Source organism: Odocoileus virginianus, chromosome 28 (assembly GCF_023699985.2).
Source record: "Odocoileus virginianus isolate 20LAN1187 ecotype Illinois chromosome 28, Ovbor_1.2, whole genome shotgun sequence".
Lineage (NCBI taxonomy): Eukaryota > Metazoa > Chordata > Mammalia > Artiodactyla > Cervidae > Odocoileus > Odocoileus virginianus.
In genome coordinates, this window is record NC_069701.1 from 38,006,025 (window position 1) to 38,027,390 (window position 21,366).

At 50.3% G+C, this 21,366-nt stretch overlaps 2 protein-coding genes across 4 annotated transcripts in view; both read left to right on the plus strand.

The window, feature by feature from the left end:
• Window positions 1-856: 856 nt before the first annotated feature.
• Window positions 857-15,920, plus strand: SF3B2 (splicing factor 3b subunit 2). Of its 3 annotated transcripts, none has more exons than XM_020906495.2 (22): window positions 857-1,033; window positions 1,202-1,251; window positions 1,538-1,615; window positions 2,715-2,963; window positions 3,177-3,227; window positions 4,470-4,587; window positions 4,898-4,998; window positions 5,341-5,437; window positions 5,605-5,696; window positions 7,440-7,655; window positions 7,786-7,923; window positions 8,134-8,214; window positions 8,397-8,624; window positions 9,480-9,629; window positions 10,286-10,375; window positions 10,488-10,595; window positions 11,383-11,490; window positions 11,779-11,921; window positions 12,014-12,115; window positions 14,961-15,060; window positions 15,165-15,350; window positions 15,685-15,920. In XM_020906495.2, the coding sequence occupies exons 1-22, from the start codon at window positions 901-903 to the stop codon at window positions 15,754-15,756; spliced, it is 2,691 nt and encodes an 896-aa protein (XP_020762154.1). In that variant the 5' UTR covers window positions 857-900; the 3' UTR covers window positions 15,757-15,920. The 3 variants fall into 3 exon arrangements, with proteins under 3 accessions (XP_020762154.1, XP_020762156.1, XP_020762155.1); XM_020906497.2 differs by having other exon boundaries at window positions 3,180-3,227; XM_020906496.2 differs by having other exon boundaries at window positions 1,205-1,251.
• A 1,460-nt stretch (window positions 15,921-17,380) lies between these two features.
• Window positions 17,381-21,366, plus strand: part of PACS1 (phosphofurin acidic cluster sorting protein 1) — a 142,366-nt gene continuing 138,380 nt past the window's right edge. The window contains exon 1 of the mRNA XM_070457664.1: window positions 17,381-17,939. Coding sequence (XP_070313765.1) covers window positions 17,587-17,939 — 353 coding nt within the window. The 5' untranslated portion in view covers window positions 17,381-17,586. The remainder of the gene's footprint in view (window positions 17,940-21,366) is intronic.

Below are 21,366 nucleotides of genomic sequence, written 5' to 3' on the forward strand. Positions count from 1 at the left end.
CACCAGGGAATTCCCCTGCGTTTATTTTCAAGACTAAAAAGGATCCAAATCTTGTCGCTTAAGACTGCTTTTTTTTTTCTTTCAGTAATAATTTATTGAGCACCTCTAACGCCAGGTACTGTCAGACAGTAAAAACTCATGTCTTGGGAGTTGTAAGTGCAGAGAAGGGGCAAGAAAGATTTCAAAACAAATGGTGTAGGTTTGGCCGCTCCAGGGCAGGAAAGGCGGGAGACAGTTTAGCGTAGATGACATTTGAGCCGGCCAGGAAGGTGGAAAAAGGGGCTTTAGTGTGGCCCTTCCCCCAGGTCGGCAGCTGGATCTCAGCCCGGAGGGCCGGCTTCGCTCCCGGCTCCGATCTCCTTTCAGCCCATTCATCCATGCCTGGGCCGGGGGTGGGCGGGCAGACAATCAGACACTGTTTTATCACAGGCATCGGCGGCAAACTCCCGCTTGGCGCCCACAGCGCGCGCCCGCCGGGGGAACGAGTCCCTGGAGAACGTAAGCGTCCGGGCCTCTCAAGCCCAACCAGGGAGTAGCGCCGCAAGGCGGGAGGTCTGCGCTGAGGCCAGAGAGATGCAGAAAGCACGCCCTTCGGGCAGGACCTGCTTTCCCCACAGCCCCGCCCCGGCTCTGGCCTGCAGTGTTACCGGCGTCGCCGCCAGCCGCGGTCCTCCCGGATTTGGATCCGCAGAGACCGTGACCTGGGCACTACAACTCCCAGAAGGCTTCGCGACTAGGCTCCCTAAGGAGCATTGGCGAACGGCAGAGGGTGGGCCCTAATGGGAACAGCCAGGCAACCCTCGAGCGGACGTGGCGTATGACCCTACCGGAAGTTCCGGGAAGTGGGCCCGGAGGCTGGTCCGAGTTTCCGGGTTGGTCGCGCGCCTTCCTGCGGCTAAGATGGCGGCCGAGCATCCCGAGCCTCCTAAGGGAGAGTTGCAGCTGCCGCCGCCGCCACCTCCTGGGCACTATGGTGCCTGGGCTGCCCAGGAGCTTCAGGCCAAATTAGCAGAGATCGGAGCTCCCATCCAGGGTGAGGACCATGGGAAGTCAACAGCCGGAAAGTGCAGGCCTGCGGGGAAGCGGAGCTGGTTACCCCGGAGACCCAGGGGCGGGGGTTGGAGGCTGGGCGCGGGGGCTTGACTTGGGCAGGCTGGCCTTCTCGGCCTGACCTACCCCGTTGATCCTGTGCTTTGCTTAGCAGGGAGTCGCGAGGAGCTCGTGGAGCGATTGCAGACTTACACTCGCCAAGTAAGTGTTGGTGGCGGGACATGAGGATAGGCCAAGCCTTTGCAGGAGGCACTAATGAGCCGTTACAACGCGGTCTTCGTTGTTTACGAATCTCGGTACAGCAAGTGGGGTCTTGTCTGCTTCTTGTCTGCTGTGTGATTGCTTTTGTATATATCGTTTTGCCCCAGAATCCATTCCGAGCTCTGGCAGACAGTCACTGAGTAAATTTTGTTGACTAGATGAGAGCGAACGCAGTTTCATGCAACAGCTCCTTTTAGACTGACCTAGAGTCTTTTCTCTTTCACAGACTGGCATCGTCCTGAATCGTCCCGTTCTAAGAGGTGAAGATGGGGACAAAGCTGCTCCTCCTCCTATGTCAGCACAGGTAAGGAGGCGGTCTCACTTGATAAAATTCTTTTCTGCTCAGAGTAGCCCCTCCTCTGAGCGTACAGAGGGATGCACCTAGCCCATTGGGCAGGGAGGTACACTGATGAAAGAACTGGGAACTCCTCAGTTCTTCCTTCATCCAGAGTCTTACTTTCTCAGTGTCAGCTCCTCCAGATGTCATGTATCATTTAAGATTCAGCTTAAATATCTGGAAACCTGACATAATCCTCCCCCAGCTGGAAGTAATCACTCTCTTCTCTGCCCTCCCTGTGCAGAGTTCCCGTGTTATTCAGTGAGAAATTAGGGCTTACTCTCTGATTTAATTTCATACTGTCTATATTTAATCAGTCATTGGGGCACACTGGGTCTTATTTATTTAAATTCTCTCAATTTCCATGACTTTTCTGATCCACGATTTGATTGTTTTTTTCTGTAGAGCAGTGGCCCTGACTTGGGGTCCAGGGACTTCTATGTGTGGCATAAGAAGGTTTTTATTTTTTGAGGGGATGAGGAGTTTTTAGATGGCCTTTAGAGGTGTCCCTGAGTCTCCTGAAGTGGTATGTGAAGTCTGTATTCATGATGTTTTTCTGGGACAGAGTTGATAGCTTTCATCAGTTGGTGCCCCAGAGTTAACACGCTCTTCTCTTGATACTGCTGTAGGGTATTCCTTTCTTTCTTTCTTTCTACTTTGGGCTGCACTGGGTCTTCATTGCTGCGTGCAGGCCCTTTCCAGTTGAAGTGAGCACAGGACTACTGTTGAGTTGCAGTGTGCGACCATCCCATTGCAGTGGCCTTTTGTTGCAGAGCACGGGCTCCAGGGTATGCAGGTTTCAGCAGCTGCAGCACACACGGCACATGGGCTTAGTTGCCCCGCGGCACGTGGAATCTTCCTAGAGCAGGACTCGAACCCATGTCCCTTGCATTGAGTGGATTCTTAACCACTGGACCATTAGGGAAGCCCATAGTATTTTCTCGAATGCCAGAATTGTGCATCATTTGACTTTGAATCCCAGTGCCAGCCTTATATTACTTCCCCAGTAAATGCCTGCCATTACATAAATGCTTCGTAGTTAATGGTTTTATTTTTTTCCCCACAGCTCTCGGGGATTCCCATGCCGCCCCCACCCATGGGTCTCCCTCCTCTACAACCCCCTCCACCACCCCCACCACCCCCACCTGGCCTTGGCCTTGGCTTTCCTATGGCAGTTGGACCCCGCCCGCCAAACTTGGGGCCACCTCCTCCTCTCCGGGTGGGCGAGCCCGTGGCGCTGTCTGAGGAAGAGCGGCTGAAGCTGGCGCAGCAACAGGCAGCATTGCTGATGCAGCAGGAGGAGCGTGCCAAGCAGGTAGGGAGGGTGGCAGCGCGAGCCTGGGTCCCACCAGGGTCCTGAAAGGGGAGTGGGGCCTCCGGGGGAGCCGGATCCTGGGGCCAAGGCGTCTGGGAAGATCTGGACCCACGTCTTTGGGGCATAGGCTGGAAGAGCAGACCAGGAAGCAGAGTTGTGGCAGCCTGGCCGGTGGGATGCTGGTGCTGGTATGAGCTTATTTTCTTTTTTAAGCAGGGAGACCATTCACTGAAGGAACATGAACTTTTGGAGCAGCAGAAGCGGGTAATGCCTCCCTCATCCTCACCTTTGACCCCCATGGATCCATCGTCTGTCACTTCTAGTGCTTACTGTCTAAAATTAGCAGTGCCATTCAGGTTTCCCATGGAGATTACCTCATCCTCATCTAAGTTCCAGTATCTCCCAAATAATTCTTTCTTTCACATAGCCAAGGAGTTGGTAATCTGTGGACTATAGCCTGTTTTTGTATGGCCGGTGATGTGAGGATGGTTTTTATATATTTGAAGGATTGTTTTGGGGAGAAGGGGGAAAGGAATTTACAACAGTCTACAAACAGTTATTTACTGGGCCAGTTATTTACTGACTGGCCCATTACAGAAAAAGTTTCCTGACCCCTACTGGGCTTCCCTGATGGCTCAGTGGGTAAAGAGTCTGCCTGCAGGAGACACAGGAGATGTGGGTTTGATCCCTGGGTCGGGAAGATCCCCTGGAGAAAGAAATGGCAACTCACTCCAGTATTCTTGCTTGAAAAACCCCATGGTCCAGAGGAGCCTGGCAGGCTATAGCCCATGGAGTTGCAAAGAGTGTGGCAGGCTATAGCCCACGGAGTTGCAAAGAGTCAGACGTGACTGAGCAACTAGGCACCCATGCATGCACGATCCCTGCTAGTCTTAAGTGATACCGTTTTAGGTACATTGGAGAGGATTCTGGGCTAATTTAGTCATTTATATCAGATTTAGTTTAGATGTGGTGTGTTTAAGTTAGGGAATGATACATAAGATCCTCAGTTACTGAGATGCTTTGTATCAGTTGTTACCAACTAGGTTATTTAGGAGTATTAGGAGATAAACATTGACAGGAACAAACATGGAGATACTTACAGAGTATTGTCTTTGCCCAGATTGTGGTAGATCTTGAGGGGTCAGTACAAGAAAATAATTTATTGTTCTTAGAAATAACTTTTATCTTTTGGGAAGAAAAATCTTGTTAAAAAAATAGGCAGTGTTTACTAAATATTAAAAAAAAAAATTATTAGGAAGCAGCGTTTTCTTTGGGTTTTTGTTGGTGTCGTTTCCAGTTTTCCTTTGTTCTGAGAGGGCGCTTTCATTTAGATCACGAGTGGGGAAGCATGGGGGTGGCAGGGAAACCAGAGTGCTGGTGGCACCTGGTGAGTCTGTGCTGGTGCCTGATTGATCTGTTACCTGGCTGAAAGGCTGCATTTGCTGGGGGCTGCCTGCCCAGTGGATTTCCAGAGCTGTGTGCCCAACTCCTACTTCCCTCTCGCAGGCAGCTGTGTTACTGGAGCAGGAACGACAGCAGGAGATTGCCAAGATGGGCACCCCCGTCCCTCGGCCCCCACAAGACATGGGCCAAATTGGTGTTCGCACTCCTCTGGGTCCTCGAGGTAAGATCCTAGAAGTGGAAGGGAAGGGCAAGGAAGGTGACGGAATTTTTTAACAAGTATATGTCACAAAAAAGTGCACATATTGTTAAGTGTACAGTTCAGTGAATTTTCACAAACTGAACACGCCCATACAGCTAGCACTTGGTCCAAGAACCACGATTATTGGCACCTCAGAAGCCCTCCTTGCTCCCTTCTAGCCCTTCCTCTCCTCCCAAGAGTAACCATTACCCTGGCTCTGAAGCAAGGAAGGTAAATTTTAAGATGTGTGACTTATCTTTTCTGACATTAGATGTTTTTTTCCTCCTCTCAGTGGCTGCTCCAGTGGGCCCCACTCCCACTGTTCTGCCTATGGGGGCCCCCGTTCCTCGGCCCCGTGGTCCCCCACCACCCCCTGGAGATGAGAACAGAGAGGTGAGATTGCAGGGTTCTTCCTGGGAACAGAAGAGTGTTTTAGAAGGGGACTATTTCTGGATTTTTAGAGGAGGATTCAGGAGAAGATGGGAGAACTTCTGGGGGTGGGGTTGGTTGGTGGAGGGGATCCATATTTACTTAAAACACACTTAGGGTCTGGCAGACATTTCTAGGGTGGGGTTCTGGGGTTCACTCTGAGGGATGCTAAGGTGTAGTTGAATCCACTTGGTGTCCACTGTCGATGTTTCCAATGCCTGGCCAGCAGCCTTTCAAGTCCAAGAAGCAGAAGTCGAGGAAAAAGGGCCCTATGATCACCCTCTCTTCCTGGCTTGTCTCTGGCAGATGGATGACCCCTCTGTGGGCCCTAAGATCCCCCAGGCTTTGGAAAAGATCCTGCAGCTGAAGGAGAGCCGTCAGGAAGAGATGAACTCTCAGCAGGGTGAGTCTGAAGGGCTACAAGGACAGAGCCTGCAGAGCCGGGGCCAGGCCTGCCTTCCGCCGCCCCCCCCCCCCCCCCCCGCACCGAGGAGGATGCTAGAGAGAAACTGGCTCTGGGGACAGAGGGGTTGCGGTGAAAAGATTGATGGCCATCTTCCTTCCTTACAGAGGAAGAGGAAATGGAAACAGACACTCGGTCGTCCCTGGGCCACTCAGCATCGGAGACTGAGGAGGACACGATGTCTGTATCCAAGAAGGAGGTATGGGGGCAGCTGGATCTGGAAGGGATGTTGGAGAGAGGGTTTGGGCACTAAAAGAATCCTGTCCCAGATCTTCAATAGTAGCTGCTACGACTTCCCTCGCGGTTCAGTGGTTAAGACTGCACTTCCACTGCAGAGGGCACAGTTTGATCCCTGGTCTGGAAACTAAGATCCTGCATGCTGTACAGTGAGGCCAAGAAAAAGTTAGTAGCTGCTGCCTCATGCCACTTCTTGGTCCAAAGTACCTTCAGTTCAGTCACTCAGTCGTGTCCGACTCCTTGCGACCCCATTAATTGCAGCACTCCAGGCCTCCCTGTCCATCACCAACCCCCGGAGTTTACTCAGACTCATGTCCATCAAGTCGGTGATGTCATCCAGCCATCTCATCCTCTGTCATCCCCTTCTCCTCCTGCCCCCAATCCCTCCCAGCATCAGGGTCTTTTCCAATGAGTCAACTTTTTGCTTGAGGTGGCCAAAGTATTGGAGTTTCAGCTTCAGCGTCCGTCCTTCCAGTAAACACCCAGGACTGATCTCCTTTAGCATGGACTGGTTGGATCTCTTTGCAGTCCAAGGGACTCTCAAGAGTCTCCTCCAACAACACAGTTCAAAAGCATTAATTCTTTGGCATTCAGCTTTCTTTATAGTCCAACTCGCACATCTATACATGACCACTGAAAAACCATAGCCTTGACTAGATGGACCTTTGTTGGCAAAGTAATGTCTGTGCTTTTTAATATGCTATCTAGGTTGGTCATAACTTTCCTTCGAAGGAGTAAGTGTCTTTTAATTTTCATGGCTGCAGTCACCATCTGCAGTGATTTTGGAGCCCCCAAAAATAGTCAGCCACTGTTTCCACTGTTTTCCCCATCTATTTCCCATGAAGTGATGGGACCAGATGCCATGATCTTAGTTTTCTGAATGTTGAGCTTTAAGCCAACTTTTTCACTCTCCTCTTTCACTTTCATCAAGAGGCTTTTTAGTTCCTCTTCACTTTCTGCCATAAGGATGGTGTCATCTGCATATCTGAGGTTATTGATATTTCTCCCGGCAATCTTGATTCCAGCTTGTGCTTCTTCCAGCCCAGCGTTTCTCATGATGTACTCTGCATAGAAGTTAAATAAGCAGGGTGACAATATACAGCCTTGATGTACTCCTTTCCCTATTTGGAACCAGTCTGTTGTTCCATGTCCAGTTCTAACTGTTGCTTCCTGACCTGCATATAGGTTTCTTAAGAGGCAGGTCAGGGGGTCTGGTATGCCCATCTCTTTCAGAATTCCCCACAGTTTATTGTGATCCACACAGTCGAAGGCTTTGGCACAGTTAATAAAGCAGAAATAGATGTTTTTCTGGAACTCTCTTGCTTTTTCAGTGATCCAGCAGATGTTGGCAATTTGATCTCTGGTTCCTCTGCCTTTTCTAAAACCAGCTTGAACATCTGGAAGTTCACATACTGCTGAAGCCTGGCTTAGAGAATTTTGAGCATTACTATATTTTTTATTCATCTAAATCCTTTGAGTTCTGAGTGTGATGGATGCCTCCATTTTAGAACTGAAATAACTGAGGTTCATAGAGGTGCAGTACTTAACTCAGAGACACACAGTTTGAGAGGGGCCAAGCTTTGTCGTCTAACTTCGAGGCCTCTTTTTGCAGTTGCTTGGGGAAAATTGGGTGAGGTGATTAGGGTTGGGAAGCAGGCGTGGTGCTTTGATTCTCTGACCTAGTTGGTTTACCGTGTTTTGGCAGAAAAATCGGAAGCGTCGGAACCGAAAGAAGAAGAAAAAGCCCCAGCGTGTGCGTGCGGCGTCCTCTGAGAGCTCTGGGGACCGAGATAAAGAGTCAGGCCGCTCTCGGGGCTCGGAATCCCCAGCAGCCGACGTGGAAATTGAGTATGTGACTGAAGAGCCTGAGATTTACGAGCCCAACTTTATCTTCTTCAAGAGGATTTTTGAGGCTTTCAAGGTACAAGGAGCAGGGCACTGGGAAGGGGCACTGCTGAGCCGGGGCGGAGTGAGGGGTTGTCTTTTCAGAACCAGCTTCAGGAACCAGGGAGGGGCCCAGGGCTGGGGTTCCACGCTGTCTGTCTCGTCAGCTCACCGATGACGTGAAGAAGGAGAAAGAAAAGGAGCCAGAGAAGCTTGACAAAATGGAGAACTCTGCGGTGCCCAAGAAGAAGGGCTTCGAGGAGGAGCACAAGGATAGCGATGATGACAGCAGCGATGACGAACAGGTGAGACCACGCCCCCTGTCCTGATGAACAGCTGAGGCCACGCCCCGGAAACAAGGGCTCTGGGGGCGAATGGCTGCGATGCATCCTGCAAGGGACCGTGGTGACCTCTTGCAGGGGAGAAGCCCTTAGGTGGCTTAAGTTTCAGGGTAAGCTGGGAGGTCTCATGTCACCTGAGAGTCCCACTCACAAGAGAAGATTGTTCTGTTCTAGGAAAAGAAGCCGGAAGCCCCCAAACTGTCCAAGAAGAAGCTGCGCCGAATGAACCGCTTCACCGTGGCTGAGCTCAAGCAGGTGAGCTCTGAGACGCTGAGGCGCTCCCGCGGGCCCTGGAGCCCAGGAGCTCCGGGAACCTCCAGGGTGTAGGGAGGCGGGCTTTGAAGGAGGCCCAGGATGGCCCTCTAGAGGAAGGGAAGGCAGGCAGCTTCAAGTCTGAGAAGCTCGGACTCTGCAGAGGGATTCTGCTGTGTTTCCAGCTGGTGGCTCGGCCCGACGTCGTCGAGATGCACGATGTGACCGCGCAGGACCCCAAGCTCTTGGTTCACCTCAAGGCCACGCGGAATTCTGTGCCTGTGCCACGCCACTGGTGTTTCAAGCGCAAGTACCTACAGGGCAAACGAGGCATTGAGAAGCCCCCCTTTGAGCTGCCCGACTTTATCAAACGCACAGGCATCCAGGAGATGCGGGAGGCCCTGCAGGAGAAGGTGAGGGCCTGGCTGGCGGTCAGAACTGTGCTAGGGGATCCATCCTTAGCTGCCACCTGCTTCAGAATTGTATCTGGCTCCTCAAACCCCCCTCCACGTTAACTGTCTGATTGTTGATCCTTCGTTTTACACATCAGCACTGCATCGGACACATGGGGGCAGGGAGGGCAGGCGGGGAAGGACAGCTCCTGAAAGGCAGACCTCACCTCTCTGCTCAGAGCTGGCTCCCCGCCCCCGCTGAGACTGCTGGTTCCTTGCGGCTCTGTTTGCCCGTTTGTCTGTCCCCCTGGCCCTGTCCCCCTGCCTGCCTGCACTCTGCAAGCTCTGAGCCGCACACCGCGCCTCCTTCCTCTGCAGCTTTTGGCTGTTTGTAGCTCTGCCTGCTGTGTGAACTGATGCCCTTGAGGCTAGAAATGGATGGTGATTGTTTAACTTCCTAAATTCCAAAATTTTAATTAAATACTCTGGTTAGGTCATCAGAGTATTTTTGTGTGTAGTGCGCAGATTCAGGAGGTACCAAAGTACATGGTGCAAAGCCTGCCTCCGAGGTAGACTCTTGTCACCTACTTTTCTGCAGAGGCAACTGATGAGGTCAGTCTCTTGATCAGATGGCTTTCAAAATATTTAACATACATAGCTGAGGGTGATTTCATATGTTACATCTGTTTTATTCAATGTGGATCACATTTTTAGGGACTTGAGCAGGAAGGATTTTGGTGGCTTCTGTGATGAGATAAATGAGGTTTCCCTCTGTCTCTTTTGGGAGCAGGGATTTGGGCCTGCCAAGAGTTGAACTTGGTGTTGTGAACACCAAGTGAACTTGGTTTTATGGTGTGTCTTCTGCCATTTTCACAGGAAGAACAGAAAACCATGAAGTCAAAAATGCGAGAGAAAGTTCGGCCCAAGATGGGGAAGATCGACATTGACTACCAGAAACTGCATGACGCCTTCTTCAAGTGGCAGACCAAGCCAAAACTGACCATCCATGGGGACCTGTACTATGAGGTTCGGGAGGGGACGGGGAGGCAGCGTTGGGCCTTTGGTCATGGCTGTGTCACTCTGGGTCAGAGGGCTCTGGTAGCAGGTATGGTGGCCCCTCCCCTAAGCCTTCACATTGTCCATCAACTCCCGTTGGATGGGATGGAATTTGGAATAAGGTGGTCCTCTGAAGGAGATATGCAGATCATATTTTTGAGGTGATCGTTGTTGATGGTGGGTGGTTTGGGAATAGAGGGGCCAAGGGAGGGTGCTTTTTAGATACACCTTGTATTGCGTAGGAGGAAAGGTTTTTTTTTTTTTTTTTCTGAGCCTTAAAATATTCATTGCCATGATATCTTGGGAATTTTGAGGTGGAAGGACCTTCGTTCTCCTCAGATGTCTTCATTTAGCAGATGAGATAGCCAGTCCTTAAACCTGGCCATGTTCTCATGGTGGGCCAATGACTGCGCTGGGAGTCTTGCCTTTTCCCCCTCCTTCCTGGCCTTTATTCCTTTCCCTGCTGTAGCCAAGGAAAGAAATGATGAGAACCAGGTGGGAACTTCAGCCCCCAGGACTCTGTCTGATGTGGATTGGGACTTCTCTTTGTTCTCATGTCCTCTTGCAACTGACCTCCCGGCATGTGTCTGGGGTCCACAATACCGCATGCTTGGCTTTTTCCTCAGGGGAAGGAGTTTGAGACACGGCTGAAGGAGAAGAAGCCAGGAGATCTGTCTGATGAGCTGAGGATTTCCTTGGGGATGCCAGTAGGACCAGTGAGTGCCAGTTACCCGACTGGGAAAGAAGAGAAGGGGCTGTTAATTGAGGTGGGAGGGAGACAGAGGGATACAGTCAGGCAGATGGTATCCTGTGCGCTTTCTCCTGCAGAATGCCCACAAGGTCCCTCCCCCGTGGCTGATTGCCATGCAGCGATATGGACCACCCCCATCATACCCCAACCTCAAAATCCCTGGGCTGAACTCGCCTATCCCCGAGGTGAGTGCCATCCTTGCTTTCATTCTTAGCTGGCTCTACGTTTTAACTGGAGGATGACTTTTTTCTTCCCTTTTTCATTCTACAGTGTGTTGTGTGTTTTTTTTTAAGGAGTAATTGTTTTTTCTTTAAACCCTGAGATATTTGTCATAAAATGCACAAAATGTCCAATCAGAATTGATAAGTACAAAGAAGAAAACACACCATCCACATTTCACCAATCAAATTTAATATCTGGTGAGTGTGTTCCCAGATATCTTTTTTTTTTCCAGATATCTCTTTTATATACACATGGATAGACAGACATAATTTTATCTCAAGAATGGCATTAAACTTACCGTTATTTTAAAATAATAAAACATTAAATAGGAAAAAAAATTCACAAAGTCATTAAAGTGAAGGAAAAAGAGGTAATTGTTCAACTTCAGGTGAAATTTTCTGTCCCTTAACAGAAACAGATTCTGAAAGCTTGCCAAAGTTAGGAAGAATCAGTAAGAAGTTGGAGCCATGTGTTTAAAAGTACATGTTTTCAGTTTCAGAGAGTATGACTACAACGACTGAAATTATTAGCATTTTTTCTGCTTACCACCTCCCATCCTATTACCTTCTGATTTTTGTTGCTTGCTAATTTGCTTTGTAATGCTTTCAGACATTTGATTCTTCTTTGTAGTTGTAATCTCAAGAGTTCCCAAGTGTTAATTCTGTACTTTGGAGCGTGACTTTTCTCTCGGGCATCAGTGTGTTTCTTGGAGCCCAGGCATGGAAGTGATTTGCATTTCCTGTCTTGCAGAGCTGTTCCTTTGGGTACCATGCTGGTGGCTGGGGCAAACCCCCAGTAGATGAGACCGGGAAACCCCTCTATGGGGATGTGTTTGGAACCAATGCTGCTGAATTCCAGGTATGGACCGTGACTAGCACGCCTGGTCTTACTTTAGGTCATGAAGTTCAGAGATAGTTGGTTTCTAGCTTCATTATCAGAGAGCTGTGTGTTCTGAAGTTTCAAAGTCTGAGAAAGGGGTATACGTTTCCCTGAGATTTAACACAAGCTCTCCACCAGACTAGGCGCTCTCTCTGGGTAGGGATTATTATCTGACTGTTTACTCTTAAATTCCTCCCTTTTACAGCCACTTGACACAGGATACATGTATAGTAAACATTCGTTGAATGAATGAGTGGTGTTTTTCAGACCAAGACTGAGGAAGAAGAGATTGATCGGACCCCTTGGGGGGAGCTAGAGCCATCTGATGAAGAGTCTTCAGAAGAAGAGGAAGAGGAGGAAAGTGATGAAGATAAGCCAGATGAGACTGGCTTCATTACCCCTGCGGACAGGTGGGGGAAGCAAGAGAGTCTGCCTCTTCTCAGTGATCTGTTTGTGTGTGGGGACCTTGTCTCTACTCCAGAGCTTGTATCTCTCTCCACAGTGGCCTCATCACTCCTGGAGGGTTCTCGTCAGTGCCAGCTGGAATGGAGACCCCCGAACTCATTGAATTGAGGAAGAAGAAGATTGAAGAGGCGATGGACGGGTGAGGGTACCAGGCAGGGCTGAGAGGGAGGATTTTCTAGGTAGCCTGGCTGACTTTCGTTCCTCCCGCCTCCCATGTCCACCCGTGCCACACCCACACACCAGCATTTTACTTTTTTTTTTTAACAATTATTGAACACCAGCTCTGTGCCAGGCACTGCTGTAGGCATGGTGGCATCAGCAGTTAAGAAAGTCAGGTGAGGTAAACAAGTTGTCAGAGAAGAAGACAGTTTCAGATGTGGATCGGACATGTAGCAGGAGGAGGCTGAATAATGGGGTGTAGAAAGCTTCAGGTGGTGGGGAAGCCTTTGGGAATGCCCACAGAGGAGAAGGTATTCGGGCTGAGAGCTGGGGCAGAAGGATTTGCAAGAGCAAATGGAAGAACACTGGAAATGTTCAAATGTTCAAATAATATACAATTCTTATGATTGAAATCTCTCTAAAAGATAAATAATTGACCATTTAAGCAAAAATAATGACCATGCAGTAGCCTTCCTTCTGCAAGCTGCAGGGTTCTAGGTTGGCAGTATTTCTTCTTTCATTCCTTTAAAGATGTTGCTCCCAGTGTCTTCTTTCCTGCATTGTTTCTGCCAGGAAATCTGTCGTCGTCCTTCCATTGTTCCTCTGTGAGTTTATGTCATTTTCTTCTGGCTGCTTTCAAGATTTTCTTTTTATCGCTGTTTTGAAGTTTATGATGTGCAGTGTAGTGAAGTATGTTAGTTTTCTTTGGGTTTGTTTCTTCCTTTTAATGGTTTGATAGTTTTTTATTTTCTTTTCCATTTTCTTTTTTTGGCCTTACCTCGAGGCTTGTGGAATTAGATCCCTAACCAGGCATTGAACCTGGGCCCTGGGCCCCAGAAAGCAGAGTCCTAACCACTAGACCGCCAGGGAATTCCCATCTTTGGATTTCTTTACTTGGGGTTTGTTACACATCTTGAATCTGTGTCTTTATAGTTTTTATTAATTTTGGAAAAATTCTGGCCGTTACTTCTCTAATTATTTTTTCCTGTTTCTCTTTCTCCTCTCCTTTGGGAGCTCCAGTTACACGTCTGTTAGATTTCTTGAAGTTGTCCTGCTGCTCACTGATGACTCTGTTTATTTAAAAATTTTCTCGTTTCTTTTTGTATTTCATTTTAGAAATTTTTCTATTTGTGTCTTCAAGTTGGCTAGTATTTTTGTCTATTTCTAATCTGACATTAATCCCGTCCAGTGTAGTTTTCATCTCTAGCAGTGTGATTTGGGTCTTTTTATATCGCCTGTGTCTTTTATTTGATTTTTGAACATATGGAATCCAGTTATACTAATATGTGAAAAATATTTATGTATTTAGCTGCACCAGCTCTTAGTTGTGACACATGAGATTTTCACTGGGGCATGTGGATCTTTAGTTGTGGTATGCAGATTCTTAGATGTGGGCATGTGGGAGCTAGTTCCTTGACCAGGGGTGGAACTGGGCCTCCTGCCTTGGGAAGGTGGAGTCTTAGCCACTGAACCACCAGGGATGTGCCCTGTTATAATAACATTTTAAGGTACTGGCTTGCTGTTGCTAACATCGGGGCCAGTTCTGGGTTGGTTTAAATGAACTGATTGTTTTCCTTGGTAAGAATTGTATTTTCACGCCTCTGTATTTCTGGTAATTTTTTATTGATGTTGTGAAACGTACCTTGTCAGGTTAAGGTTCTTATAAATCTTCAGCTTTGTGCAGGGTTATTACAGTTAAGGTGCTTGGAAACCGTTCGATTCTTGCAGGTCCTGCTCTTCAGGTTCATTAGGCAGGACTGAAGCAGAGTTCAGTCCTCTCCACTGCTGAGGCCCGAGACCCTGCACTCTGCCCTGTGTCCTGTTGATCAGGCACTGTTCCCAGACCGCAGGGAAGAGCAGGCGTGTATGTAACTGCTAGTGCCTTTGGGTGGCCCTTCCTCTGGCCTTGGTACTTTCCTCCCACACAGTCCTCACCCGAGAACTGAGGACTGCAGGGGGCTCTCTGTAGGTCTCTTGAGTTCTTGAGTCTCTGCTCTTTCTTTTTAGGTTCTCTGTCCTGTGATCTTTAGTCACCTTGGTTTCCCTGCACTTCCAGCTTCACCCCTTCCAACTCCTGGAGTCCTCTGGGCTCTACAAGGAGCTCCCCCTCCTTGTTCTGTAGCTTGGAGACTCTCAGTGCAGTAGGAATCACCTCACTTGTTTCCTGTCTCTCAGGAATCACTGTCCTTTGTTGCTCATGTCCAGTGACCTGAAAACCACTGTTTCATGTATTTTGTCCAGTGTTTGATTGTTTCAGGTGGGAGGGTAAATCTGGTCCCTGTTATTCCTTGTCCAGAATCAGAAGTCTCAAGTTTTGCATATTCAAGGAAGAAAAAGAAAGGGTACTAGGGCTAGAACCTAATGAGCAGGGATTAAATAAAGGGCCAGATTATTAACCTTTTAGGTCACAGGGACGAGTTTGGGTTTATTCAAATAATGATTAGGAGCCGCAGAGGATTTTGGACAGAGAAGTGACAGGATCTGAAATCTGTTTTTACGTCTGGCTGCTTAGTGAGGGTGGATTTTCATCTCTTCTGGGGAAGGGGTGGGGAGGAAGTCATGGTCTGCGTTGATACTGGTATATTTACTCTTGGTTTTTGAGTAGAATTCTTGAAATAGGTGACACTTTTTCATCTTATGGGTCTCCATGACCTGTAGAGGCAGCTCGGACATTATTTTTCCCCTGGGTGTCTTGGAATCTTGGGGGAGGTCAGCGGAGCTCAGTGGGGGCGCTGCCCTTGTTCCTTTCGTTGTCCCTTCTGGACACCCTTTCATCCTTTCTTTTTGGGGCTTGACCCCCTTGTTTGCCTCCTTGGCCTTCACAGAAGTGAGACGCCTCAGCTGTTCACTGTGTTGCCAGAGAAGAGAACAGCCACTGTAGGGGGCGCCATGATGGGCTCAACCCACATCTATGACATGTCCACGGTGAGCACTTGGAGGACGCTGGTTCAGGGGGCTGGGAAAGCGGGCAGGAGCTCCAGCTTCTGAGCCTCGCTTTGGAGAAGACAGTGCTCTGATTTCTTTTCCAGGTTATGAGTCGGAAGGGCCCGGCCCCTGAGCTGCAGGGTGTGGAAGTGGCCCTGGCACCCGAAGAGTTGGAGCTGGATCCCATGGCCATGACCCAGAAGTATGAGGAGCACGTGCGGGAGCAGCAGGCCCAAGTGGAGAAAGAAGACTTCAGTGACATGGTGGCCGAGCATGCTGCCAAGCAGAAGGTAGAGCTCACACGGGGGCCCGGCTGTGTGAGAGCCAGGGATTGGGGCTGCCTTTCTCGGAAGGCTGTGTCCTCTAGTGGCGAGAGGAAGGGAGGACGCAGTGCCTGCTGCCCTGAGCTTCCTGGGTGCTGGGAACCTTAGGAATCCTCTGGCGGGCTGCCCTCTTTAAGGACGATGAAGCTGAGACACAGGAGGGGAAGGAACTCATCTGAGGATTCCAGTTTCTAGTCTTTTTCCACAGATGTATGTGGCCGCGTCAGCCTGCCCACCCTTGTTTTGGGGAATCAGCGGGTTATTTAACCCGTTGTGACCTGTTTCTCTTTCTCTCCTACAGCAAAAGAAACGGAAAGCTCAGCCCCAGGACAGCCGTGGCGGCAGCAAGAAATATAAGGAGTTCAAATTTTAGGTCCCCGTCTTACACCTGGCCTTCTCTAAAGCCCTTTGCCTGGACATCTGGGCTGCTTCACACTTGGGCCCGAAGAACCAGCTCTCCTGCTATTCCCAAGGCCTTGTCGTTTTCATGTTCTTATTTTAGACCTGTTTTGTAAATAAAGCCGTTTCCCAAGGAAAGAGATGAATATGTAACACTTCTGATCCTTCCTCTTTTAGTCCCCTCCTGCAAAAGGATGAAAACAGCCATTTTCTGTGGCCTAAAGTGGTCCAGCATCTGGGGGCAGGCACCTGGAGCAGATGTTACAGTTGAGACTAGTGATGAAGCTAAAGCCACTCTGAGACTTTTTTTTTTAAACCACTGCCCGCTTTTGTAGGAAGGCTCTGGAGGAAGGACCTCCAGGTCTGCTTTGACCTTACTAGTGTGTCCTTGGGGACTAAAAATAGCCAGCTTAGTGCCCAGCTGGGCTGAGGAAGTGCAGTGGGCTTGGGAAGTAGGCCAGGTCAGGCCTTCTAACAGACGTTGTGGCCAAGAGTCCAGGTCCTCACCTGGGAGAGAACACAGCTCTAAGCCTCTGGATTGTCCTGAGTCCACACGAGCCCCTGGGCGGCTTCATCAACCATGTCTAGGTTTAGGGGGTGGGGGCATGGTTGGGGGCTGCTTTCCCAGGTTCTAGGCCCCCGTGTCCCTGAAGTCTTCCTGCCAGGCTGGGCTGGGGTGGACCCGTGGTTCCCACAGGCAGCCGCCAGGCACGGGGAGGGGGAGAAGTCAGTGGTGCTGTGCCGCTCATGCTGGCGTGCACCATCTGAGGAGCGGACGTGCGGGAAGCTTCCGGATGCTCCCTGGAGCGGGGAGTGTGGGCGACTCCGGGGAGGGCAGGGCGGTTGAGCACGACCTCGGAAGGAACAGGATTGTAGAAATACAGTAAGTGATGAGGCAGAAAAACATTCCAAGTGTAAGAAGTTGAGGGCAGAGATGGGGACTTGGGACTCTAATGGTTCTTTAGGAGGGGGACATCGCAGTCAGAAAATACGGGCTTAGCTTTAGAATTCACCCGTGCCAAAGGCCTTTTCGACTCTAGGTCCTTGAGACCCTGCCCACATTGGGGAGAAGGGGGCGAAAACTGCCCGGCCCAGAGGCGCCCAGTAGACCGCTGGGTCCCCATAGCGCCCTTTGCAGGTCGTGGCGAAGAAGCCCCCCGGAGCCGCAGCGCGGGCGCCAAGTCGGCGGTCGGAAAGCGGGTTTGAGCCGGCGGCGGGTCGGGCCTCAGTCTACAGACACGAGGGGGCCGAAGCGCGCCCCCGCGGCATCCCTCTCCGGGCCGGGACCGCGCCCCGGAAAAGCGGGGTTTCCGCTTGGCTCTGCTGCCACCGCGGAAAAGAACGAGAGGGGAGAGAAATGGGTGGCGAGGTTTAGCGGGCTGCCGCCGGGCCGCGAATTTCAGGAGAGGACCCGGCGGAGGGCGCCAAGCCGCCGACCACCACCCGCGAGGAGCGAGGGGCGCGCGCGCCCAAAGGCTTGCCCAGGCGCGCGCCTGAGCGCGGCCCCGCCCCCGAGCGCTGGGTGGGGCGGGCGCGGGCCGGGGCTCCCCGCCCCCTCCCCGGACACGCCCACCCAGTGTCTCGGCGGCGCGAGCCGCAACAGGCAGCGGCGGGCGAGCGCGCGGACTGCGCGCTGCGAGGCCCCGCGCGTGCGTGTAGCTCGCGCTCGCGCGCTCGAGCGGGCGGGCTGAGCAGAGGAATCGAGCCCCCGCCGCCGCCGCCGCCGCGGGAGAAGCCTGGGCGGTCCGCTCGGCCGTCGCCTCGATCCCCGTAACCCCCGCGCCTCCCCGCCCCCGGCCGGGCCATGGCGGAACGCGGAGGGCCGGGCGGTGGTCCCGGAGGCGCCGGGGGCGGCAGCGGCCAGCGGGGCTCCGGGGTCGCCCAATCCCCGCCGCAGCCGCCGCCGCCGCAGCAGCAGCCGCCGCCGCAGCAGCCGACGCCCCCCAAGCTGGCCCAGGCCACCTCGTCGTCCTCTTCCACCTCGGCGGCGGCCGCCTCCTCCTCGTCCTCGTCCACCTCCACCTCCATGGCCGTCGCGGTGGCCTCGGGCTCCGCGACTCCCGGCGGCCCGGGGCCAGGCCGCACCCCCGCCCCCGTGCAGATGAACCTGTACGCCACCTGGGAGGTGGACCGGAGCTCGTCCAGCTGCGTGCCCAGGTGAGCGGCGGGCGGGGGGCTACCAGGCCCTCGGGGGCCGCCCAGCCGGGGCTGTGACAGGCCCCCGCCTTCCTATTCCTCCCCGTCCCGTCGGCCAAGGGGGGCGCCCCGGCCCTGGATTCCCCCTCGCCTGCCTCGCTGCCTCCCTGCCCGGCCTCCCGGGGCTCCTCCCGGGGGGACCCCGCCCTCCCCTGGCGTGCCCACCTTCGGTCTCGGGCCGGGACCACCTTTTTGCCCTCCCAGAGCGGGGCCCACTGGATTCTCTGCCCTGGGCCTTCTGACAGAATCCGGCCTTCCTGTCCGTTTCCCCGTGAAAGTCACAGACTTTTTCCCCTGCTTCGCTAGCGCCTGTGGGCTGTACCTGTGTTACATGGATGTGATATAGATCTCTCTCGATATTATTATTTCCCAATATACTTGCCATGTGCCAAACTCGGTTGTCACCTTCTGCCAGGTAAAGCCCGTATGGTAACCTTTAGGGCTTCTAGTTTGTGTTCAAAACACACGTCCATTTGTACTCCAAATACACATTCTGTCCGGGCTTTTATGGTCTTAGAAAAGTCCTGTGTTTTCAAGTGTATTTTTCATCGTCTCTTCCCCACCCCCAGTAACCGGTCACAAATTCTCCTAGCCCTGCAGGGCCGCATAAAATTATTGCCTTGTTCCTAACTGCAATCCATTCCTGTCTGTTGGAACCGTCTGGGGACTTTCCATTGGTAAAATATACCTGAATTGGGGCTGTTTTCTGTTTCTGTATGGGCAAGGCAGTCTTCCCACACTCTTCGGGGACAGTGTGCAGTGTCTCACAGCTTACCCCTTGACTAGACACTGCGAAGTTGGTTTCACCCAGGAAGCCCAGAGAAGTGCCTGAAGGTGGTCTTTTTTTCTATCACCTCTAAACCCAGTTGATTCTGTTGTCTTGGAGTGTGAGTTGCTCCTCACTCTGGAAGCCCATCTTGGGCAGATGGGCATGTAAGTGGGGGTTAGGGAGCATGGTTTGGTTACATCTTCAACTCTCATGTTTCTCCAGCCCCCTTTTATTTTGAATTGTTTCATGCATGCAAAGTGATGTATGTCCTAAAGAGGACTTTAAAATTAAAAAAATGACAAGAAGCACATCTCTGTCCTTGACTCAGCTTGAGAAAGAGCATTAGAGTTGTGTTGGAGCCCTGGGTGCCTCTTCCCAACCACGTCCCCGTCTTCCCCCTGCAAAGGTAAACATTATTCTGAATTGTGTGTCCCTCATTTCCTGGTCTTTTAAAATTAGTTTTACTACATATGTGCATCTCTGGACAATGTTTTTTCGTTGTGAATGTTTTGGGAAGTTTATATAAATGCTATCATAATGTATGTGTTTTGTGTTTGTGTGTGTGTGTGTGAACGCAACATTAAGTTTGTAAGAATCGTCAATGCTGTATGGTAACTCGAAATATTTTCCCTAAAGGATAAGAATTTCACAGTATGAATATATCATAAATCACCTTTTGATGAACATTTGGGTTGTTTCCTGTTTGTTAACACGAGCAGTAATGCTATAAATATTTTTGTCCAGGACGCTTGGCACTTCTCGCAAAAGTTTCTTTAGGATCGTCTTTGTGTGCAGGGGTGGAGTTGCAGTTGGAAGGATAGACATCTGGAATGTTTTTAGATAATGCTGGATTGTGTTCCATCAGTCCCCCTCTGCTCTTGGCGTCCCTGCGTTTCAGCGTTCGCTTCACTGATTTTACTTTCTTTTTTCTCTATCCTTTCTTCAGGGCAATCGCGAGCCACACCAGTTTGCTTTGGTTTGGCCAACACCCTAACACACACCAGACTCAGCTAGGAGTTTAGTATGTGGTGGCTTACCCCTCCTGGTCCTAAGCAGGCCAGCCTTTCTCTTTCTGTTCAGGCCCATCTATAGCTGAAATAGCCTCATCTGCTTCTTTCAAATATATGAGCACTAAGTCCCTTCCTCCCTGGGTCCAGTGTGAGTAATGCAGGCTTGCCTATCCTTCCTTCACATCTCTCACTAGGTTTGATGACATTTGGACAGCTGCCTTCTCTAGCTTGTTAGACCGAAAAGGCATAAGCTTACTGACAAGAGGCTGCTGTGCCAGCAAGGAGGATAAATAAAATCACCGATGGCTGTTGATTTCCAGTCTGTCCCTGTTGGTCACCGGGAGGTCCACAGAATAAATTTTTCGCCCAGGAAACAGCCAGACATCCTGATGAAATCAAGAATTATGTTGATGTGGTGTGAGAGCCTCAGGCTGGCTTATTGCTGTCACCTGCAGGGAGCATGCGGTCAGGTCATGTCTACTAACCAGTCCTTGGGACTGTCAGCTGTCCTGCTCTGACTTTGTCTTCCACCCATCACCCTTGTGCCTCCCAGCTCCTTGTGGAACACTTGTGCTCTTTGGAGCGTGTTGTCTTATCTGCAGGGTGGAAAATAACACCCTGTGGGGAGAAAATGGCCTGCTCTTGGCCCTTCCCATTATTAGAGCCATCCAGTTAGTTTGAGGTCTCCTTGGTATACTTGTTCACGTCGTTTAGAGTATATTGGCAGTCTGTACTCTGTATCTGGCATGCTGAATTTCACCTTGAACTAACACTGTCATCTCGTGAAGCTCGGATGAGACATAAACGTGTGATTTATGTGCACTTGAGAAATGTCAGTGTGATTATGTGACCCAAGGTTAGGTATGTATGAAAAGTCGTGGGATTCAGTCTAGTGAAAACGTCATCCTGTGCCTGGTGTGGAGAAGAGAGTTGAAAAGCTGAGCGCAGAGAATGTCATGCTCCTTTTCTTGATCCCTGTAGAAATATAACGTATTTTTGGGGAAGGAAAAAAACAGCTTTCCCTTTATTAGATGTTTAAATAAAGTTGTTTCTTAAGTATGTACTCTGCTGTGACTTAACAGGTACTAAATTCTTTCAGAATCCACAGTACTTTTTTTATGAATGAAGAGCATACCTGTAGTTGGCTTTAAAAATAACTAAACTGTTCTATTCATTACCATTTTTTATCAGTATTGTTTAAAATAAAAAGATGTTTTTTTCCAAAATAAAATCAGTAGATTTTTATTCTTCGCACCTGGAATTTCAAATTTTTCACTGAAATATAGTTGATGGGCAATGTTATGTTAGTTTCAGATGTACTGCAAAGTGATTTGACATTTGCATACATTACAAAATGATCATGATACATCACTAACCATCTGTCCCCATACAAACTTATTATAGTAGCACTGATGATATTTCTTATGCTGTATATGACTTCTCTGTGGCTTAAAATAAAAATATTAATACATGTCCATAATTAGAAATTCAAGCAGTACAGAAAGATGAAGATTTTAAAGGAAAGCCCCTGTATCTGTTCTTACTCCCCAGAGGTAATCATTGTGAAATATGTTAAGATTCTGGACTTTCCTGATGGCTCAGCGGCAAC

Excerpts from the sequence above, each read along its gene's own strand:
- SF3B2 (XM_020906495.2), top strand. The coding sequence starts at position 901 with ATGGCGGCCGAGCATCCCGAGCCTCCTAAGGGAGAGTTGCAGCTGCCG. Across the intron at positions 10,596-11,382 it reads TGAACTCGCCTATCCCCGAG|AGCTGTTCCTTTGGGTACCA; the intron begins GTGAGTGCCATC and ends CCTGTCTTGCAG. Across the intron at positions 15,061-15,164 it reads ACATCTATGACATGTCCACG|GTTATGAGTCGGAAGGGCCC; the intron begins GTGAGCACTTGG and ends TTTCTTTTCCAG.